At 33.7% G+C, this 22,153-nt stretch overlaps 2 protein-coding genes across 11 annotated transcripts in view; one reads left to right on the top strand and one right to left on the bottom strand.

Annotated features, from left to right (window-relative positions):
• DUBAI (Deubiquitinating apoptotic inhibitor) overlaps positions 1-13,534 on the top strand; it is a 40,559-nt gene extending 27,025 nt beyond the window's left edge. For 6 of the 8 annotated variants that reach the window (XM_076488587.1, XM_076488593.1, XM_076488588.1 and 3 more), the window contains 6 exons: positions 703-804; positions 1,813-1,980; positions 6,715-6,929; positions 9,313-9,406; positions 10,032-11,018; positions 13,330-13,534. In XM_076488587.1, the coding sequence (XP_076344702.1) occupies positions 703-804; positions 1,813-1,980; positions 6,715-6,929; positions 9,313-9,406; positions 10,032-11,018; positions 13,330-13,485 (1,722 nt within the window). In that variant the 3' untranslated portion in view covers positions 13,486-13,534. The remainder of the gene's footprint in view (positions 1-702; positions 805-1,812; positions 1,981-6,714; positions 6,930-9,312; positions 9,407-10,031; positions 11,019-13,329) is intronic. The other 2 variants (XM_076488591.1, XM_076488595.1) reach the window with 1 other exon arrangement.
• A 1,152-nt stretch (positions 13,535-14,686) lies between these two features.
• LOC143244256 (serine/threonine-protein phosphatase with EF-hands pef-1-like) overlaps positions 14,687-22,153 on the bottom strand; it is a 34,486-nt gene continuing 27,019 nt past the window's right edge. For all 3 annotated transcript variants that reach the window (XM_076488599.1, XM_076488600.1, XM_076488601.1), the window contains 4 exons: positions 18,481-18,587; positions 17,365-17,534; positions 17,059-17,143; positions 14,687-15,334 (listed from right to left, as the gene is read on the bottom strand). In XM_076488599.1, coding sequence (XP_076344714.1) covers positions 15,132-15,334; positions 17,059-17,143; positions 17,365-17,534; positions 18,481-18,587 — 565 coding nt within the window. In that variant the 3' untranslated portion in view covers positions 14,687-15,131. The remainder of the gene's footprint in view (positions 15,335-17,058; positions 17,144-17,364; positions 17,535-18,480; positions 18,588-22,153) is intronic.

Genomic DNA, 22,153 nt, shown 5'->3' with positions numbered 1-22,153 from the left:
ACCTTGTTTTTAGTTATTTAATTGCTGGGTAGTTTATATGCTTAGCCTTGGAGTTTGGTAATACTGCTCACTTTAACATTGCTTGGCTATACAATACTTCCAAGCTATTCTGCCACCTGATCATTTTCTTAAATATCTCAGTATATTGTCTAGATAATTTCTGAAGTCCTTAGATTGCCTGGTGGAGTTGTCGTGGAATCGATATTTATACTGCTCAACAAATCTTGCCTTAATTTGTTAGAGAGAGGTGTTAGTGCTATCTCTGGAGCTTTTGGTTGTGTTGTGAATGTTTAGAGAAATAAGACATCTTTCTTGTTTCCAAGTACCATTGTTCTTTCCAGTTTCCTGTCTTCTTTTAAGTATGTGTGTAGGGTTTTATATTTCTCTTGCCATCTTCAAAATGAAATGTAATTCAAAGAGATACCTCTTGAATAACTGGTCCCTTTCTCATTTCCATGCCAGTGAGTTGCTTTGTGGCTTTGGAAGATCGTGTAACTGCAAGACAGATGTCAAATAAAGAGAGCTTTCTGTAAGATATAACAATTAACATAGAGATTCATTATGGATTCTTATTTTTAACCTAGGTGACAAAGAGAGAAAAAGTGCATAAACAATTTATTTTTGTGGGTGTGGATTTTGTAATTCTTGCAATGTTAATGTATTGGTTTTGTATGTATAATATTTTATTCTTGTTAATTTCAGTTGTTCTGTCAGCTACGTTTACCTGCTACAAGACAGGCTGTACTTCCAGTAGCAGCCTATTTCCTGCTGTCTTACACACACTCACCAGCTTTGGTTAAGAAAGTAAGTGTATTTCTTGTTTTTTAAATAAAGTTGGTTTTGTATTGGTTAAAGCTGATTAGAAATGAAATGAAAAACTTAGTGGTAATTATTAAGTTTGTTATGGGAAATTCTATTTTGGATAAAATATATGGACTTACAGAAAAGGTTTTTTACTTAAGCTATTCATAAAATAATAAACTTAGGTTATCTCTTTTTCACTTCATCTCAATGGTTGTAAGTAATAAGACAATTCTAACTTGGTTCTCAGCAATTGGGTTTCAGTTTTCTTCAAGTGGATTCTCATTCCTAGTTATGACAGTTGTAACCTGGATTCATTAACTAGGTTGTGGATTTTGATTTTCTTCATTGGTTTTATCTTAAGAGAGAGATGTTTGGCACATGTGGATTATTGAACCAGCTCAGTGTTTCACAGTCTGTAGAGTTCACCATAACAATTGTCTTATTAATAAAGAACTAAATTCAGTTTGATCTTTGTATGTTGTCTTTACTTGTTAATGTTTTTTTTTACATACTGAAACTTCTGTTGTGATTGTTCACATGTTCATATGATGCCTTTTCCAAAGCTTTTGCAGTGCAATGTGCAGTACAGTCTGTCTTTTATCCTGATTTTATTATCAAACATATTTTTTATCATAAAAATGGCCCTACAATCAACCACTTTTGTGTAACCATTTTAATTCCATAGAGAATGTTACAATATTGATGCTTTTCCAAAGCATTCATTACTTTAAAATTGTTTTATAGTAAAATATTTTGAATGTTACACATGAACACTTGTTGAACATTCTATTATTGAGGCTGAAAACGTAAGGAATAGAAGTATTAAGAAAACACAACCATTTTACTGAAATATTGTTTTTTAGTAAGAGTGGGGAAATCAGTTTACTTTTTCAAAGTTCATAGGTAGAGTACTTAGATAAGTGTTTCATAGTCGTTTAGTTAGAAAACATCAGACAGCGTATAAATATTTTAAGGTGTATTATTAGTATTTTTTCTTATATTACTCAGGTCTCAAGAAAAGTACCATGCTTAATTTCTCAACTGAAAAAAGAAAACAGTTCAGCTAGTAAACAGTTTTTGGAAGGATTTTGTGCTTTGATGTACACTGTCATGTATCTTCACCCAGGTTTCCCTGACCTTTATGATCCTATTCGTGAAGTAATGAAGGTGAGAAAGGTAGACATTTGTTTTAATTTTATGTAGTTAACAATGAGGCAAATATGTCTTAGTATCAAGATCAATTACCATGCTGTGTCATTTATAGGAAAGGTGAAGATGGTATGAAATTAGAATATACACCAGTGTCCTGATCCCATGATCTTATTGTATTATTTATTTAAAAAAAATTATATGAAACTAGGACATGTATCACAGTGTCCTGATCCAAATGACCTTTTTGTTGTATCATTTATAGAAAAAAAATAAAAATATGAAAGTAGGATACGTACTAAAGTATCCTGCTCATTCTACAAAAAAGTGTTAAGAAACTAGGATATGTTTTAGTATTTTGATCTCAAAACTTTATTGCATTACTTATCACAGTAGTATTGAAGTCCAGTAATGATATTGTAACACTTAAAAATACAAAGAAGTTAGGATGTGTACCAGTTTCCTGATCTAATTAATGACCTTCTTATGTTATTTTTATAAAAAATAAAAAACTAGGATATGTATAACAGCATTAGAATCCCAGGACCCTATTACCTTCATTCGTACAGAAACAGCCTGGCATATCAGGTGATTAGGGTGTTGGACTTGCAATCTGAGGATCACACAGTTGACTTCCCATTCTTCCAAACATGCTAGCCCTATCAACTGTGGAAGCATTTTAATGCAGCAGTCAAACCCACTAGTTGTTAGTAAAAAAAGTAGCCCAAGAGTTGACAGTGGGTGGTGATCACTAGCTGCTTTTCCTCTAGTCTTTCACTTCTGAAATAGAGATAGCACAGATAACCTTTCTGCAACATTAAGTGAATATCATTTACAAAACATCTGAAGAATCTTTTGCCATTCATGAATAAAAGAGTTGACGAATCTACGTTTACTTCCATCTCTGTCCCTGCCACTCCTTTCAATGACTGCCTGGTTCCACTTCCTTCAGTTTTGGTTTTGGGTGTTTCTTCAGATCCATCTTCTTCTGAAACCCCAAGAAGTAAAACAACCATTCGTTCATGCCCTCAGTTGCTGGAATCTTTGTTCACAGACAGAAACCTGCCTACTTGATCCAGGCCAGGATCCATGGAGGTCGATAGACCTTTGTCCAATAAAGGAAAAAAACATGGTCAAAAATAGAAGGGCTCCCCATCATGTTCTACTTCATGTCAATAATAAGGCCACTCTGATTCATTGGAACTGTTAGAGTTTTCATTCAAATAGAGATGGCGTTAAGGATTTGATTGATTCTTACCATCCCGTGTCTCTCCTTACAGGAAACATTTCTGAAATCTTCCAATATAGTTGCCCTTCGGCAGGTTTCTTTGTACAGAAACTACAGGTTATGTGATGGATGAGTGCATGGAGGGGTGGCACTGCTGGTTGATCAGCATGTGCCTACCCTGTTTTTGCCACTTGATATACCCTTGAAGGCTGTAGCCATCAGTGCTTCCTTAGGTCGTTCTATCACTATTTGTTCTCTCTACTTGGCTCCTGAAGGGACCTATGTTCAGTCAGAACTTGATGCCCTCATTGAGCAGTTACTATCTCCCTTTCTAATCCTGGGGGATTTTAATGACATAATCCTCTCTGGTGTGATACTAATTATGATGGGAGGTGTTGTTCCATAGAGTATATGCTCTTGGACCACAACCTGTCTCTCTTCAATACTGGTTCTTATACTTATTTTCATGCACCTGGTCAGTCTTTTACTGCTGTTGATCTTTCTATCTTCTCTGCTTCACTTTTCTTGGAGGGTTGACATTAACCCATGTGACAGTGATCATTTTCCTATCATTTTGAGAGACTGGCTGTAGTCGATGCCACCAGACCCACATGCTTCAATGGAAGTTGGACCAGGCCAACTGGCTCTTTTTCACTGCTCTCTCAGTACTTGATCCTGTCATCATCTGTAAGCCATCAGTAGATGACTGCGTGGCAGCAGTGACTGATTGTATTGTTCAGGTAGCTGCTCAGTGTATTTTTAAAACACCAACACGTTTCCCACAGTATCCTTTTCTGCATTGCATTTCACTGGAACCATGCATATACTTGGCAAGTCAGACATTAAGCCAGAAGGAATCTTGGATTAAATACACCTCTAGCATCTCTTCTACCACCAGTTTCAAAGTCATATTGGACAAGATCCGAAAGGTTAGTGGACAGTATACTTCTGTGCCCCTTTTAATCTTGCTCCCTGATGGCCAGGAAGTTGCTGGTGCCCAAACCATCACCAATACTCAGTGAAAATTTTTCTCGTGCATCTAGCACTTCTCTTTCATCCCTCACGTTTTTAGCCATCAAAACATGGGTAAAGTGATCACCTCTTTTCGTTTGGGCCAATCGTCTCTATGACTATAATTGCCCATTTACACTGGTGTAACTCATGCTCGCTCTTCATCAGTCGGGCACTATATCAGTCACACTTAATGATATTCATTACGAAATGCTGTGCTATCTCTCTCTTGCTATTCTTCTAGTTGTTTTTAACAGGATCTGGCAGAAGAATGTTTTTTCTTGATGCTTGGCACCATACTGTTGAACTCCCTATTCCTAAGACTGGGAAGGATCCCAAGATTCCTTCGAACTGCCGTCCAATTGCTTTGATAAGTTGTCTCTGTAAGATCTTGGAGAGGATGGTTAATGCTCATCTTGTTTGGTTCCTCGAATCAGACAACCTCCTGTCATTCACTCAGTGTATGTTCCAGTGACAGCTCCATCATGGACCACCTGATTTTACTTAATATGTCAATCAGGAAAACCTTCTTCAGGCGAAAACATCTTGTTTCTGTAATTTTTTCCTTGAAAAGCTATGATGCAATGTGTAGGTGTGGCATCTTGCAAGACCTGCACTCACATAGGTTGCATAGCCATTTACTCATTTTTATTAAACATTTTTTTAATGAACTGGTGATTCCAAGTCTGTGTGGGTTCAACACACTTATTCTTTCCCACAGAAATTTGGAGTCCCTCAGGGCTGTGTCTTGAGTGTTACACTTTTCATTATAAAGATTAATGTCGTCAGTGGACATCTCCCCCCTACAGGTGCAAAAGGTCTATATCAATGACTTCCATATCTTGTGCCAGTTGTTAAGCATGAGGTTGATTGAATAGCAGCTACAGACTGCTCTCATTTGTTTCCTGAAGTGGACCACAGCAAATGGTTTTACCTATTCTCACCTCAAAGCCATTTGCATGCACTTCTGCCACCAACAGGATATTCACCCAGGTCCCAAGTTCTGTCTTGGAGAAGTTGTGCTTCCTGTGGTCTTTGAGGCAAAGTTCCTGGGGCTTATCTTTGACTATGAGTTGATCTTTGTTCCACACATCAAACAGCTACAAGTGTATAAGGGCACTGAACATCCTCTGTATCCTCTCTTCCACCTCTTGGGGGGCAGCGTGATGTTTTATGTTAAAATTCAATTGTGCCCTTATTTAATCAAAACTGGACTATGGGTCTCTGGTCTATGGCTCTGCACAGGGGCCTCCCATACTTCTCCAGTCCAGAATTTGTATACTGAGTCTCATGAACTTCCTCTATACCTATGCCATTTGCAACTTTCTTTACTGTATGCTTCAAAATAGCATCCCATCTGAAGTTATGTTTTCCTTCCTCAGTGGGCCATGCTTTTTACCATCCCCAGATGTGATTTTCTTTGAGTCATCTGAAGAAGGCATATATTTCCGATTGGAAGTATCATCTTCTATTTGCAGAACATCTTTTGAACCATCATTCCATTCATATTTATACAGATGATTTGAAACCAAGTGACTCTGTGGGCTCTTCCATGATTTGTTGTGATTTGGTTATTGTACACAGAATCCCCTCTACAGTTTCTGCATTCATTACCAAATTGCATGCCATTTCTTTTGCCCTAGATCACATAGAAGCTATACAGTACATGAACTGTACTATTCATCCTGACTCGCTTAGCTCTTTGTTGGCCCTGGAATCACTTCACATTAGTTCTCACACTGTTCTGATCAATATTCAAAACCCGACTGGCCCATTTCTCTGTATCATCTACTTCTATCCAATTTTTCTAGATGCCAGGCTATGTTGACTCTTGCAGGAATGAGCTCACTGACATCGCAGCTAAGTCTGTGCTTTGGTGCTATCACCTCTGTGCATGTCCCATACATGGACTACAGTCCCGTATCCAAGGTTCGGCCCCGCGCCAGTTGACAGTCGACTTTGAGTGAGCAACATGATAACAAGCTTTTCCAGATCAAACCTGTTATTGCTCTTTGACCGTCTTGCTTCCACAAGAATTGGAAGGAGGAAGTTGTTCTGGTTAGACTACACATTGGTTACAGTTCTTTAACTCATGCTTTCTTTTATCTGGTACTGATGCATTGATGTATGGACCGTGTGACACTCAGATCACAACAGCAACTTTTACTGTCCTGCTGTCGTTATGATTGGGAGTGACAGCACCATTTTAAACCATTGTCATTGGTGATGGTGACACAGTCCACCTCAGTTGTGTTGTTAAATTTTTAAGGGCCATTGATCTTTTTACCTGTATTTAAGTTTTTAATTTGAAAATTGGACTGTTTTGTTTTAGCATAATTCCTTTTTACATATTTTATTGATTTTATTTATTCCTTTTTACCTGTTGTTTGGTGCAGATATCCCAGTTGCTTTGTGCCAATAAGTGCTAAACAACCCACAAACAAAACAACTTTATTATTAGTCATGTTAAACTTTCAGTGAGTGAGTAGAAAGTATTTGACATTGTGATATCTTGTTTGCAGGACTTTGAAGCTCCTAGCTTGGAAAAGATGCACAAATTATTGACTGAAAACCAGTGGGGTGCCTTAGGTCAGAAATATGTTATTGGTGGAGAAGTTGATACTATTAATAGCTATATTAATTGTCTGAGGTCTGAAACAGGCAAGACTGGTTTGGTGAACTTAGGAAATACATGCTATATGAACAGTGTCCTACAAGCTCTGTACATGACAGAAAGGTAAGTGTACTTGCATGTAGGTTAGAAGCACATAAGAGGTGGAAGAGGTGTGATATTAGTTGTTTGAGGCATCAAGTTGGCATGGCTGATGTAATCAACTTAAGAAATAGTTCTTAATGAGCAGTGCTATTCATGACTCAATTCAAATGTTTGAATATTATCTTACCATTTATAAAAAACAAATGAATAAGTAACAAGGGGAATATTCACAAAATCTAAGGTCACCTTTGGAATGCTGATGCTATGTAAGACCCATAGTTACCATGATTTGTAAATGAAATGCAATATGAAATACAGACTTCTCTTGCATAGAGGGTCATGGCGAAATAAATATGTCATGAAATACTTTATATATTCTGTAGAGTAAAAGTTTTTATACACGGGGGCTCTTGACCCCATTTAAAAAATATAAGTAATAATATCATGGTAAGGCTGATTATTTAGATTTGTGAGATTAGTAATAGCTAATTAGCAACACTTATGTCCTTTAGGTACAGTTCATATTTTAATGTTTCACATTAACTTCTTGTGCAAGCAAACTGTCTATGTAGACCAGTAGGAAAAATCCAGAAAATATGAAGTAACTCCTTAAAAATAGCTTGTATGATTAATGTAAGTTCATTGTAAATGTTCCATGTTAAAAATAGCTTGTATGATTTGTGTAAGCTCATTCAAAATGTTCCATCTTGCAGGGAAAATGTTATTGTTGATTGAGGTACCACTTATAATGTTGTCATGTGCTGCTTGAAAGAAACACGAGGTCACTGCTGTTGATTGTGGCTCTACACAGTTGAAAAAGAAAGATTCCTTGGGAGGTCATCTGTTAATTAAAATTTTGAAAAATTCTAGAGTATACTTGCATAACTCATTTGTTTGATAGTTCTTTTAACCAAATCAAATGACAATGAATGACAGAGTTTTACAAGGTATATCACCCAGTGTAAGATCATTACAGGTTTTTTCTACCTAAATATGAATACTTAGAACAATGCCAGTGTGTAACATTTTGTAACTATCTGTATCACTGAAAGTCCTAATACCCAAAATATTTCATCATTTATGGTAGAATTAAACATTTCCCAGTACTTTCTAAACATTGCAGGTTTACTACAGATTTTAGGGTAGAATTAAACATTTCCCAGTACTTTATAAACATTGCAGGTTTACTACAGATTTTAGGGTAGAATTAAACATTTCCCAGTACTTTATAAACATTGCAGGTTTACTACGGATTTTAGGGTAGAATTAAACATTTCCCAGTACTTTATAAACATTGCAGGTTTACTACGGATTTTAGGGTAGAATTAAACATTTCCCAGTACTTTATAAACATTGCAGGTTTACTACAGATTTTAGGGTAGAATTAAACATTTCCCAGTACTTTATAAACATTGCAGGTTTACTACAGATTTTATGGTTGTATTAAACATTTCCCAGTACTTTATAAACATTGCAGGTTTACTACAGATTTTATGGTTGAATTAAACATTTCCAAATAGTTTTTTAGCATCATGGGTGTATTAGAAATTTTATTGTAGAATTAGTAGCTTCCTAGCATCATAGATGAGTTACAGATTTTGTGGTAGAACTAGCAGTATCAACATTTGAAGTTGTGATACACACTAAAATAGCCCTAAAAGCATAACAGTCATTAATAGAAGTAAGCAACATTTTAAGTTGTGATACACACTAAAATAGCCCTAAAAGCATAACAGTCATTAATAGAAGTAAGCAACATTTTAAGTTGTGATACACAGTAAAATAGCCCTAAAAGCATAACAGTCATTAATAGAAGTAAGCAACATTTTAAGTTGTGATACACACTAAAATAGCCCTAAAAACATAATAGCCATTAATAGAAGTAAGCAACATTTTAGGTTGTGATACACATTAAAATAACCATAAAAATACAAGTCATTAATAGAAGTAAGCAACATTTTAAGCTGTGATATACACTAAAATAACTTTAAAAACATAAGGATCATTAATAGAAGTAAAAAACATTTAAAGTTATGATATACAGGAGAATAACCATAAAAACACAAGTCATTAATGAAAGTAAAGAACAGTATAAGTTGTCATACATACTAAAATAACCCTATAAACATCAGTTGTTAAGGTAAGTAAACAACAGTTCACTGGAATATTCAAAAGAATAACTTAAGAATATACTGTGGTTGTTTGTGTTACCAATAGATAAACAAGTCTTATGTTCAGTGATTCATTTAACTATGTGACTAAGACCCTTCCATGGTTAGTCACAAGTAATAGCTGATTACCAAAAAAAGAGTTAACACAGCAGTTGTGAAGAGACTTGAATTTGTATTTTGGCAATCGCTATAATCAATACAGATGATCTCAAAAGTCTGTCTTATGATTTCAGATTTTGTGTTCAGGTTCTCCAGGCCGTCCCGTTCCCTCAAGAAACTGTACTTCAGAAACTGCAGGAAGTCTTTGCATACTTAAAACTTACTCAGGTGAGCTTTAAGAACAAAAACTATACTTAGTTTTAACCTGTAGAATCTCTTCAGCATGCCCTATATATGTTTATTAATGTGAAGCATGATTTGATAGTATTAAGATATAAAGTTTTACAAAAACAATGATTCAAACCTTTTGTAATTTATTCTCATGATGTAAAGAGTAATGAAATGTTTTGCAGTTTTTCTTAGACCAACTAGATTTAAAACTTTTATTACATTATTTGTATGACCATTTAATTGTTTGAGATTCTTAATTTTAATATGCTGTAAGAAGTAAGACCAACATTACGGTAAGAAGTAAAATATTGCATAAAATGACATCACAGTAAAAAGTAAAATGTCAAGAAGTATGACATCACATTAAGAAGTAATACATACACTTGGAATTAGGACACCACAGTAAGAAGCAAGACATCATGGTAGGTCACAGTAGGTTTGGAATAAGCAATGAATACTCTGGTTAGAAAATCATGAGACTTATTTTATAACATAAGTAGGTTGTGATAATATGAAAAATGTAAAGGTTTGAACTTTGGGGGTATATTAAAGATAACCAGTTTGTTTTAGAGGAATTTAAATTATTATTGTTAGTTTTTTCACCTTTTTCTTTTTTTTTCAGAGACCGGCTGTTTCTCCATCAGATTTTCTTTACGTCTCTAAACCTCCTTGGTTTGAACCAGGAAATCAGCAGGATTGTTCCGAGTTCCTGCGATTTCTCTTGGACCAAATAGAAGAACAGAAAAAGAGTATTATCTCAGATTCCACAGTAACAAACAGTCAAGTTTCTTGTGAAGTTGGAGATTCTGATAGCAAAACAAACATTTCTAAATATAGGCAGTCCCTTGTTAACAAAATTTTTGGTGGCCTTATTACAACATGTTATACATGTATGATGTGTACACAGTCTTCTGTTCATGAAGATGTCTTCACAGATCTGCATATAGCTTTTCCTGAAGAACATTGTAAGGCTGTTCAAGAACAACCAGTTTATCGCACACGTTCTGTTGCTAAGTCACCAGATGTCTTATTGGATGAACGAGAAGGAGAGCAGACTCTGTCCCTTGAGCACTTAGTATGGAATTACTTTCAAACTGAGATGCTCCAAGGGGATAATCAGTACCACTGTGATAACTGTGGGCAACTTTCAGATGCTGAGAGAACGGTTTTAGTAACAGATCCCCCAGAACATCTAATTCTTTCTCTTCTAAGGTTTGCTTACAGTACCTCAACCCAGTCTAGAAGAAAGTTTTTTACAAATGTAACTTGTCCACAGGTGTTGAAGTTACCCAGTGATAAGAATACTGAAGTGCTTTACAGTTTGTATGCTGTAGTTGTCCACTCTGGAGTGTCTGCAGAGTCAGGTCACTATTACACATATGCTCATTCTTCTGAAATCGAGTCAGAGACAGACAGGTGGTATCTGTTCAATGACAGCCATGTGTCCTTTTCATCCTATAAATCTCTTAGTAGCCTCAGCAAAAGATTTTCTAGAGACACAGCTTATGTGTTATTCTATAGAAAACAACCTATAACTGAAACAGTACAACTACATTTGAAGGAAGAACTCAGGGAAATGGTGGCTAAAGATAATGCTAACTTCCTACTTGTAAGTTATTTACTTAATTCTCTCCCTAATTTTAAATAAAGTAGAAATGCATATGTTAAACCTTTAAAAAGTTGAAATAGTTTAAAGTAGATATTTTCCAAAATAAATATAAAATATGAAACTGTTTTACAATAATGTGTCATGATCATTTATCTCACGTGTGGGAGTATTAGGATATTGTTTAGTATATAAGTTTAGTTCTTTTAGCTTTATCAAACATGTCATTTGTTTTATTGTAAATATTAACTGTTCCATGCGACGTCATTTCTTTTATTGTAAATATTAACTGTTCCATGCGACATGTCATTTCTTTTATTGTAAATATTAAATGTTCTGCGAGTAGGTTTTTTATGTTATTTTTAGGGTTGTGTAAAGATTATGTAAGCATTAATTAGGCCTTGTTTTGAATTTTCTGTATTGAAAGAATTGTATACAATTTATAATGTTAACCCTTTCAAGTGAGTGAGTTCTACAAGTGAAACAAACACAGAATCCAAAAATGTGCAATTAAGACAGTAAATAGTGTGTGGAAAATGTGTTGTCTAAGATTGGGTCATCAACTTTAAAGAAGCTTATTAGAATGGAAGTAAGAGTGTGAAACAAAGATGTGTAATTACTGGAATCAGAATGAGTAATGATGAATGTAATATTACAGGACCTGGAACATCATTCTTGAAAAGTGCAAATAATCTAGAATATCAAAAAACTAATTACCTGCAAATACAGAAATAAGTTTGTTACAACAAGCTTACTTGCCTTAAACCTCATTGAACATACTGGAAGATCCATGTCTCATTGGTAATTAAATGAAATTATTAATTTTATTCCAAAACAATTATGGTTCCAACAAGGTTTAACACTTAAAAGGTGACCATCATCAAGTGATGATGCTACCCACTACATTTCTGCTGTTTTAGGGTTTATGTTAAAGTTACCAGTGGAATGACTGTCCATTTGTACTCCAATTAAGACTTAACAGCAATTTTGTTAAATAAGATTATTACAATTGTGTTTGCCTTCTCAGGAAAACAGTCATTAAATTTCAGGTGTGACTGGAAGCTGTTGAGCTACAAACATTTGTTCAGTATCCTGTTAGAAAGAGAGATGCCTGGTTTAGTTACATTAGCTTTATAAGTCTGAGGGTTTTCTTTTTGTAAAAGTAGCATTTGCTCCTGTATGCTAGTTTCTATTTCCAGAGCACATTAAAGTTTTTTTTGTAAATATTGTGCTACTTGACCATAAATCATTTAATAATTGTGCTCTACATATAATATTCTTCTAAAAAGGATTGTGACATTTTTTTCCAGCCATAAATCTACTTGTGTCAGCATTGCTTTGTCATATGGTTACAATTTGTTATGAACAAGTGTGCAGGTGATAACATATTACCTATGGATTGCAGCTGTATGGTTAGTTAGAATGGAACCAAATCATTCATAATTAAGATTTTTGGTTAACTTTAATGATTTTCTTTCTTGAATGATTTGTAACATTATGGTGTCAATGAATGCTGGTTAAGCTAATACAAGTTGTTATTCCACTACTGTATGGTTAAGTTTAAACAATGGTCATTTTTAAATTAGTTTTTCATCCTAAATCCTGTACTGTTTATGGTTGAACTGGTTTTTCATGCTACAGCCTGTAAAGCTCATATTTTAACTACTTTTTAATGTTAGATATTAATATTTACCACAGTTCTTCAAGCTGCAAGACTGGATGTTTTGTAGATATTGAATATTCTACACAATTTTTCAACCTGCAAGTCTGGTTATTTTATAAATATTGAATGTATGGCTGGATATTTTGGATTCTGTTTAAGGTTTCACATTGCTTTAGGCTGAAAGACTAGCTGTTTTGAGGGAATTTGTTATGAAGGCTTATGTGTTGACTGTTTGTTAAAGAAGTATGATTAATGTGAAGACTTCTTATGCAGTTGTTCTCTTATGAAAGTTTCCATCTAATAGAGATTTACGTGACATTCTATTTTGAAAATTGTATTTTTTTGGTTATAACTTTGTTTTTACATTTTCTGTAACTGTCAAAGACAGTGTCATTAGAAAGAGCATGAAAAGCTTAGAGGTGACTATATAGTAATATTTGACCTGTATACTCCTAGATCACTTGTAATACAACCTTATTTTGAGTAAAATGTTTGAGAAGGTGCAACATCTTGTACTCAGAAGTTTTGAGAAACTTTGTTTATGGTTCGAAAGCTTCAATTGTGCAAGTAGTTGAGTTCAAGGAAATGTTGTAATGAACTTTTGTTTTTGTATAATGAATGCTATATTAAATCACTTCTCATTCTGTTTAGGAAGTGGAGTCAGAATCAAAAAAGCAGCAACAGAAGATTCTAAATGATCGGACTTCTAACTGGAAAGACGATGATGCTCCCCCTCCTACAGGGGGTTGTGGTGGGGGGTTCGGATTAGGTGGCATGGGTGATGTAGTGAATCGTTTTGTGTTTTAAAGTGAAAGCTGAATAATGTGTAGAACAATTAAAAAAGTTATCAAAATTCTCTGATGTTGATTTTGTACTTTATAATAGGTTTCAAAAATATTTTAAACTTGGGTTATAATACCACGGGGGACATTAAAACATCATTATATAACACAGGTGTATAGAATGTGTGTCATATTTCAAAATTATGTAAAGTTACTTGTAGATTTAACACAAAAATATTATGAATTCCTGAACCATGTAGTCATATTTTATCAGATTCAGGTATTTACTGCTAAATTTAGGGAACATTTTACAGTTTCCACTACTTAAAGTTATTTGTAATATGGTTAAGAATGCCAGCACAGTTAATACGTATGGTAAATAATACACTTATGGAAGTAATCATGTCAAGTGGTGTCAGGATTAATCACTAAAGGTTGCAAGACAAATTAAGTTTATGTGGAAGAATACAGAAATCAAATCATAATAATGATAATCAGAGTTGTGATGGAACAGAATATATGAAACCTATATCTTTACATTATTTGGTTTTTATAGATAGTGTGATACCACAGAAAATATTCTTACACTCAGATTATGTTAACTTGTTTAGATTGTGTATTTCAAATTTTTAATAATGGAAATATCCCTTGTAATTATTGTCGTTTAAAAACAAGGTAATGTCGGTCAACTTGGTCATCCAAAAACGGAAATGATATAAGTCAAACTCTAGCTGTACTAAGCAGAATGTTGCATTTTGTAACATAAAATTCTGCAAACAAAAACATCAGTGGTAAACCCACCTCTGTGCCCCAGTTAACATAATCAAGAATCTCTATCTGAAAAAACTGCAGTTTGTTTCTGTTGACTTTTTTTAGAGTGACAAGTAATTAATATTCACAACACATGGTGGACACAGTTTGTATTTGGTTTGGAAGTGTATCAATAAGTATTGTACTTGTTATAATTCAGGTTAAAGAACAAAAAACACTACAGATATAGTCTTGTCTGTCATTGTTATAAATCTGGATCTAGAATTTCTAGTGATATAGTTTTGTTTAATATTGTTAAGGAATATAAAAACTTACAAAATCTTATTTTTTTAAGGAATTCTTTCATTATTTTGAATTGTCTATTAAACCTCTGATTAATACTGTTTAGTAGAAAAGACATTTCATTCTGATACTACTTGCTTAATGAACTGCAAAATATTGGACTTTTGGGGCTGTTCAATAGAAGATCAACTGTTTATTAAAATATAGAATTATTGAGCTTTTACACAAAAATATTTTAAGTTACTTGTTCACAGAAAGTTATTTTTGTTTAGTTACAGAAAAACAAATGTTTAAAACTTGTCACACTTGAATTTATTTTAATAAACAAGTAGATATGTTTAAAATGACATTTTAAGTCAGGGGTCATATTGAAATAGTTTCTAATTGATAAATGTTTGTGAAATCGGTTTCATGAGCACATGCATCTGTAATTTTATTTTCTGTAGACAGGAATGTTTTAATTTTGTACATTAAGGTTTGATGTAGAAGTAGAAATAGTTCTTATAGCACTTGGTAAGGAACTGTAAACTTCTTCAGGTACATTGAAAAGTATTGAAATATTATTGTCTGTAAAGGCACCAGTAGATGTAGGACCACAAGAGCACGTAAGAACAATTTTTACTTTCTTGTCTGTGATACAGGGGAGGGTTCCTTGTCTACAAGACGAAAGGCTTCCAAAAATTCGTTGAAATCAATAAATCCATCTTTGTTGATGTCTATACTCTTGGCCAAGTCTTCAATCTCTTCTTGTGGCATTGTGGTCCCTAAGTGTTGACTTAGTAGATGGCATGCATCTGTAAATTCTTCCATGGAAATGAGACCTACAGACATTCAGAAATGGGACTAAGTTTCTGTGTAAGTAATATTAAGATATTAGACTATGCATATCTTGGGATTCAATCTGCAGTTGCTGTAGATAACAAATATGCTAAAATAGAACAAAACAGTTAAAAACTTAAGCCATGAAATATTAGCTTCAATAATTGTAACAAAAACCACAAGGAATCCAAGTAGGTAACAAAATTATTTAACTAGAATAGTGCAAAGAAGCTGGTTAAGCAACTTAACTATGGAAAATAATAATAAACAACAAAATCCACAAGAACTCAGGTTAACCCTTTCAGCACTGAATAAAAAATTTTGAATGTTTGGCATGGCACTGAATATATATTTTTGATACTTCAACTAATTATGGTATCAGTACTAAAAGCATGATGTCTCACCAATAACTCAACAAGACACCCTGATACACAACGAAGAAGTGCCATGTAAAGCACAATAATTTATTATAAATTGTATACAATTTGTGTAGTAGCCCATCAATAATTTTTGTGGTTATGATATATCTCATGGCATGGTAAAAAGCACATGGGGAGATTGCACTGTTTGCAGAAATAATTCGTCTGCTTTCTTTTCCATCCAGCTGTGTATCTTTTGTTGCAAATAGTACAATCAGGTTTGCATTTTTAGTCCTCATATTGTCCAATACTGTGTTTTTCCACCAAGTGCTGACCTTTCTCAGTACTTGATCTTCCTTTTCGTTTGGCTTTGCTGACATATCCCTCCAGCAAATTTTGAATAATCTGCTCTCTGAATAGTCTTGAAGATACTGGGTTTTCACCATTGCTCTTGCAGTCTGCACACTATATTATATAACTGTTAACAAGAACTAGCCTTGGTCAGTCAGTTTATGCAATAAGTTATATGACCCTAACTACACCATGTGCTTACCTAAAGCAGGGGCAGATTCCAGGCCACAAATGTCGTCATTATCACTCGTGTCCATTACAAGTAAGCTTTAATTATCATCTGGCTCAAACTCTTTGTCACTCTCTTCATTGTTACAAATAATATCAATTACTTCTTTAGTGGTATAAGCTTTTCCTTTTGGCATTATAACAACATTGCAAGTATCAACAGAATATGCAAGGAAGGAGTCTTCTAAAACAATGAACAGTATAATCTGCACAGGCTAGAAAACAAAGAAATCATGTGACCTCTGGTTTAAATACCTGCTGGGAATCCCAAGTAAACAATGAATACACGTGGTTGTAGCCTCAAGTGGGTCTAAGGCCTGTGTGATTATGATAATTAGCCATGAGGATATGTTGTTTAAATTGTTTACGTCTTGTTGACGAAGATCGCTTGCCGAGCTGAGCCTTCAAGTCGACTGAGGTCACCAACTGCACCAAAAGGGTTAAAATACAAAGACTAATATAATCAGTTATACTGGAGTTGGGTATACAAGAAAAAGCACAGTGTGAGTATTAGTAACAAACAGGTTGATGTTACCAGAAAAGCTGGGAGGAGAATACCTAACAAATGATTCAAAGAATCTGTGTAATCATTATCACTAGCTTATACAAACATGATTCTCTACAAAGAATCTGTGTAATCATTATCACTAGCTTATACAAACATGATTCTGTACAAAGAATCTGTGTAATCATTATCACTAGCTTATACACAAAATAAACTATTAGTTTGATAAAGATTCCATGAGGAGTATAAAAAGAATAAAATTAAAGAAGATTGGCCAACTGACCTGACCCATCTTTATCAATAAATCTAAATATGGTTTCCAGAGTATCCTTGCTTCGGTATAACGTTTCCAGTAGTGATGCTTCATTCTAAGAAAATGTAGAATGTTGAAAGTAAGGTTTAACACAAAGTTAAAAACACTTTGGATCATATTAAATAATTAGACTGTTAAAAAGATATTGTAAAAAACATTTTGGGAGACATAACTGTTTCTGGTTTCTTTTGGGTATATTAATTACTAGACTGTTATAAGGATAATGTTAAAGGTAGGAGGCGTAACTGTACCAATATAAAAGAAGGCATTTCAAACCTGTTGAGCCAAGTTATTCTGAATTGTGTATTCTTCAAAAGTGGACTCGTAAGCCACAGTTCCTGTTACTGCATCAAACTTGGCAATCTTAGGACACAGCAGTCTCCAAGGGAGATGTAAACCTACCACCGTTTTCATAATATCACACCATTGACTAATGAAAATCTTACCTGGAAGTATGTAATTTTATTAGTATGCATATTATGTATAGTCTGTGCAATTTATGTTATTAGTTATTTATAAAATAGTTTTATTATCATCACAGTCAGCAAGTATAATAAATGCTTCTATAATAAAAACACAATACTCAGATGTTTCATATATTTACACATGGATCCACTACTCATGTAGACCAAATTACGATTTATAATTAAAAACATGTAACGAACTAAGAATTTTTTTATGAACATTAGAAACTGCATGTCATAATTTCTGAACACAATTCCTAAAAAGTTGAAGAGGATTGCAGTTTCATTATTATTACTATCATTACATAGTTTGCACTTGGTAAGCTCTGGCATCAAATTACAGCTCATGATTCAAGAAATCCCATTTCTGAAGTAACCCCATTATGACAAAAATATCCTCAGCATGGCATGGTGCTGTGATGCAGCACTTAAAACTAACCTGAGTACTGTTAGAACAAGCACTGTTAAGTATTATAGGCAGAAATCAGATTATTAGATATATGTTACCTGATACCTTTATGTCCAAGACGTAAACTACTATAAACAAGTACCATTAGATGATGTAGGTAGAAACTAGATTGTTACGTATATTTTACCTGACACCTTCAAGTCTAAGATATAACTACTACAAACAAGTACCACTGGGTGTTGTAGGTAGAAACTATATTATTATATTAACTGATATCTTTTAAGTCTAAGATATAAACTACTATAAAGAAGCACTAGTAGGTGTTATAAGTAGAGACTAGGTTATCAGAAGTATGTTACTTGATATCTTTAAGGTATAAACTACTATAAATAAATAGGTATCATTAGGTGTAGTTATAAACTAGATTATTAGAAGTATGCTACATGATTTTTGTTAAAAATCATTGGAAGTTTGTTTTTGATTAAGTGTGGCTAAAAGACAAAACAAAACAATTCCTACCTGAATTATCTTTATCTATCATCTGAAACTTCTCCATCAGTAACATGCGAGAGGTGTAGATGAGTTGTTTTAGTTTCTTTAATGCTGACATCTCCACGTATCCTTGCCTGAAAGAAAATACAGTACTACTTTTAATCTATCACTCATATAGAATTAAAGCCAAAATATTCAGCTCTGACCAGTGTCATAAACAGAAAAAATAATTTACTATATCTAACATATAAACAATAGTACCACAAAATATGTTCATATAGTTGTACCTTGAATCTTAAGAATAGACAACCTTGGTGCCCCAAGAACATTATCAAAGGATAAGATAAAGTTATATGAAGCAAAGGACAAGAACTTAAAATAATGGAATTTTTCGTAATTTTCAGTGAAAAGTAGTAAACCTTCAGTATCTTTCACATCAACCTCTTTTTCACTGAGTCCTGTAGTTTATTGGAACGTTTTGGGTTGTTTCCACCCATCACCTCATGTTTTGTATGAATTCTCATGCAGTTGGTAAATTCCATACACTGGCCCCCCTCTTACAGAAAGAATGAGTTTTTTGAACTCAGACTTGAAGGAGATTCAGAACATTCCATATGGATGTTTTCAACATGGTTTTAGAATAAGTGATGAATAACTTGCTGCAATATTAGTTCACCTGTCAGTGAGAATGACACATAAGTAGAACATTCAACACGGGCTCTTTCAACTGTAGTCACTTCACACAAATGACTAAATCTTATTTCTTTTTACTTGAACATAACATAGCCCTGATACTTGTTTTCTTCCTTTAGGCCCACATTTCATGTGTTAATTGTATTCCTTCACCATTACTTGCATTACTTTAGATTGTGCTTTATAAACTATTCTGCATACAATGTTATTGGTTCTGTTTCATTGGATAATGTGGCCATATGATTAATCCTACATGATTTCATTGATATGTAAGATTTGTTTAGTGGGAACTTGTAGGTTTACATTGTAAAAAGAATCTGTACACTTTATCATAAGCAGTATTGTATGTGACATGATAGCCTGCATCGTATTTAAAGAAAATCGTATTTTAGTATTCATCACATCTCACAATAATAATGTATTGGGTGTGAAATAGAAAAATCACCTTAAACTAAGAAAAATTGCATAAATTTATTTAAATAAAAATAAATATATACACACATATGAAAATAAGGATGTAATAACAAAAGTATATTCCTGTAAATATATGTACCAGTTTTGGGTGTTTTACAAATTTAAAAAAATATCGTAGGAATATTTATTTTTTGGTCATCAGTAACAGGCAAAATCCATATCTAACAAACTTTCCTACTATGGTTCGTAACTTTTGTTAGGGCTAATATGACTGCTGGTTGACTTTGCTTTTGAAGTTTTTTTTAAATATGTTAATGAATAAAGCTAATTATATACCAAAAACAAATGTTTAAAGTGTGATACACGGAAAGCATGTAACTGCCCAAGATGTACCAAAACGTCTGTCTACAAGGTGCAGAAAGTACAATACTGGGAAAACAGTGACCCGTATGTAATATATCGTATCTCACTACAAGAAAAAAATCAGTTCTCTTTCTCTCAGTGTCAGTATTTTGGACACTGGAGACCAGAAATGGTCAGGTACATTTGACCCCTTCCTCATGTGGGTTTCTAAATAATGTTATATTTACTACCTGAGGATCAGAGCTAATTACATGCCCTTGCTCTGATCCCTTTCAAACTTATGTCCATGTCAGTAACAATGGTAACTTTAAATGTGTGAAATACACAATCGCTTTGTTTTGTTGTATAAAGTTCTATACTTCACAAACAGTTCCAGTAGTACTTTAGCATTTCACATATATTTTAAGATCTACCTAAATATCCTACAATGTTATCAAGAATAATGTTGGATTTAATTGTCTTGTAATTAGATGGCCTGTTTCTATTTATTACATATATATTCACTGGGGAGAGGCACTTGGAACTATCATAATTATGTATGCAGTATCTATCAAATTCACATAATAAGTTATTTTTTCTTTAATTTTTGCAAAGTAATTTAGCGTACTTTATAGAACTGTATTAGTTACTCTTTCTATGTTTGAGTACCTGTGCATGAACTTGATCTGAAAACTTTAACAAATTGTTACTAAAAATGGTTTGTAGTTTACTTTGTGCTAGTTTCGGTGCCACATTTATTCAAGTTGGATACAGGTTGTGTGTGTGTGTTTTGTATGTTTTTAGTATGTTATCAACTGAGATTCCATTCTTTTCAACTTATTAGACTTCTTGCATAGTTTGTTCATTGTCAAATTTGGATTCTGATATTTAAATGATTTATCCATGTCTGTCTGTTTGTTTAGAATTAAGAACAAAGCTACACAATGGGATATCTGTGCTTTGTCCACCACGGGTATCAAAACAAGTTTTTTAAGGGGTGTGAGTCTGCAGACGTGCCACTGGAGGGCTATCCAAGTCAGTTTCAAATCACATGTTAGTACTAAGAACTCTGCAGATATAGCACTATGAAGAAGTGTTCCATTCACATATGGCTTTGATGGTGTGTTTTTTTTATGTTTGGTTAATTTTTCAAAAACTTCTAGTTGGTTTTCAGTATGCTAATTTTAATTCTCTATTTCTGGTATTATTCACTTATTCTGTTTATGTGGGGCTATATATTTGTAGCTGCTATAGATGGTGTGGAGTCACTTTTCCTTACTGCCATGTCATCGGAGAACTGTGAGAAGTATTGCACAATTTGGGTCTTGTTAACATATGTGATGAAGAGGATAGAACTAACTACCCCTCCCTGCCTCTGGAGTAAATAACTCTGAGAAGGGTCCCTCAACATTTATTCTACATTTTATGTCTTCAAAAACGTTTCAGAGCCAGCAAATAATTCCATGATACAGTCAGTCCCATTTCAGTCATTTGGAAACAGAGACCATTATACAAAAAAACATATAACAGTGCATTATTTTGTTTTAAAACTACCTACCATGAATCCAGTTAATCTAACTAAATGATTGGTCGTTTGCCTGAATTTTCTGAATCCATTTTCTACTTCAGGTAATTTGGATGTTATCTCCAGGAATATGGAGAGTCTGTTAGTAATTATTCATTCAAAAAATTTGCCTACACAGCTGGTCAGGCTGATTGAACAGTAACTGTCCACTTTATTGGCTTGATTTATGGAACATTAAGACACTTGTATGCTTCCAGTAAACTGTGATATATCCTGAATTCAGGCATAAATTAAAGATTGCCTTTAGATATTAAAATAATCTTCAAGTACCTTTTTAGAAGAGGATAACTTGTATGTTATATTCTGGGACTCTATTTTTGTTACTTTAATTGTTTCACAGATTTTTGTTCAGTTGTTTGTTTTGTATTACTTTAATTGTTTCATAGAGTTTTTGTTTGGCTGTTTGTTTTTTTTGTGACTTTAATTGTTTCATAAAGTTTTGTTATTTTAATTGTTCACCCAGAGTTTTTATTTGGTTATTTGTTTGCTTGTATTTCAAACAGTAGATTATTCCAGGTGGTTTGTTAGAAATTAATCACACCATCATTCACATTTCGACTTAACTTAAAGAATAGAAATGTAAATTTACCATACATTATTGTTGAATGGCTCTTAGCATGGCTGAAATACTCTATTATTTTTCACAGTGGGAGATATAAGCAGTTC

The sequence above is a fragment of the Tachypleus tridentatus genome, chromosome 2, assembly GCF_004210375.1.
Source record: "Tachypleus tridentatus isolate NWPU-2018 chromosome 2, ASM421037v1, whole genome shotgun sequence".
Classification (NCBI taxonomy): Eukaryota; Metazoa; Arthropoda; class Merostomata; order Xiphosura; family Limulidae; genus Tachypleus; species Tachypleus tridentatus.
The sequence above is the reverse complement of the archived record's forward strand: the minus strand, read 5'-3'. Positions and strand labels throughout refer to the sequence as shown.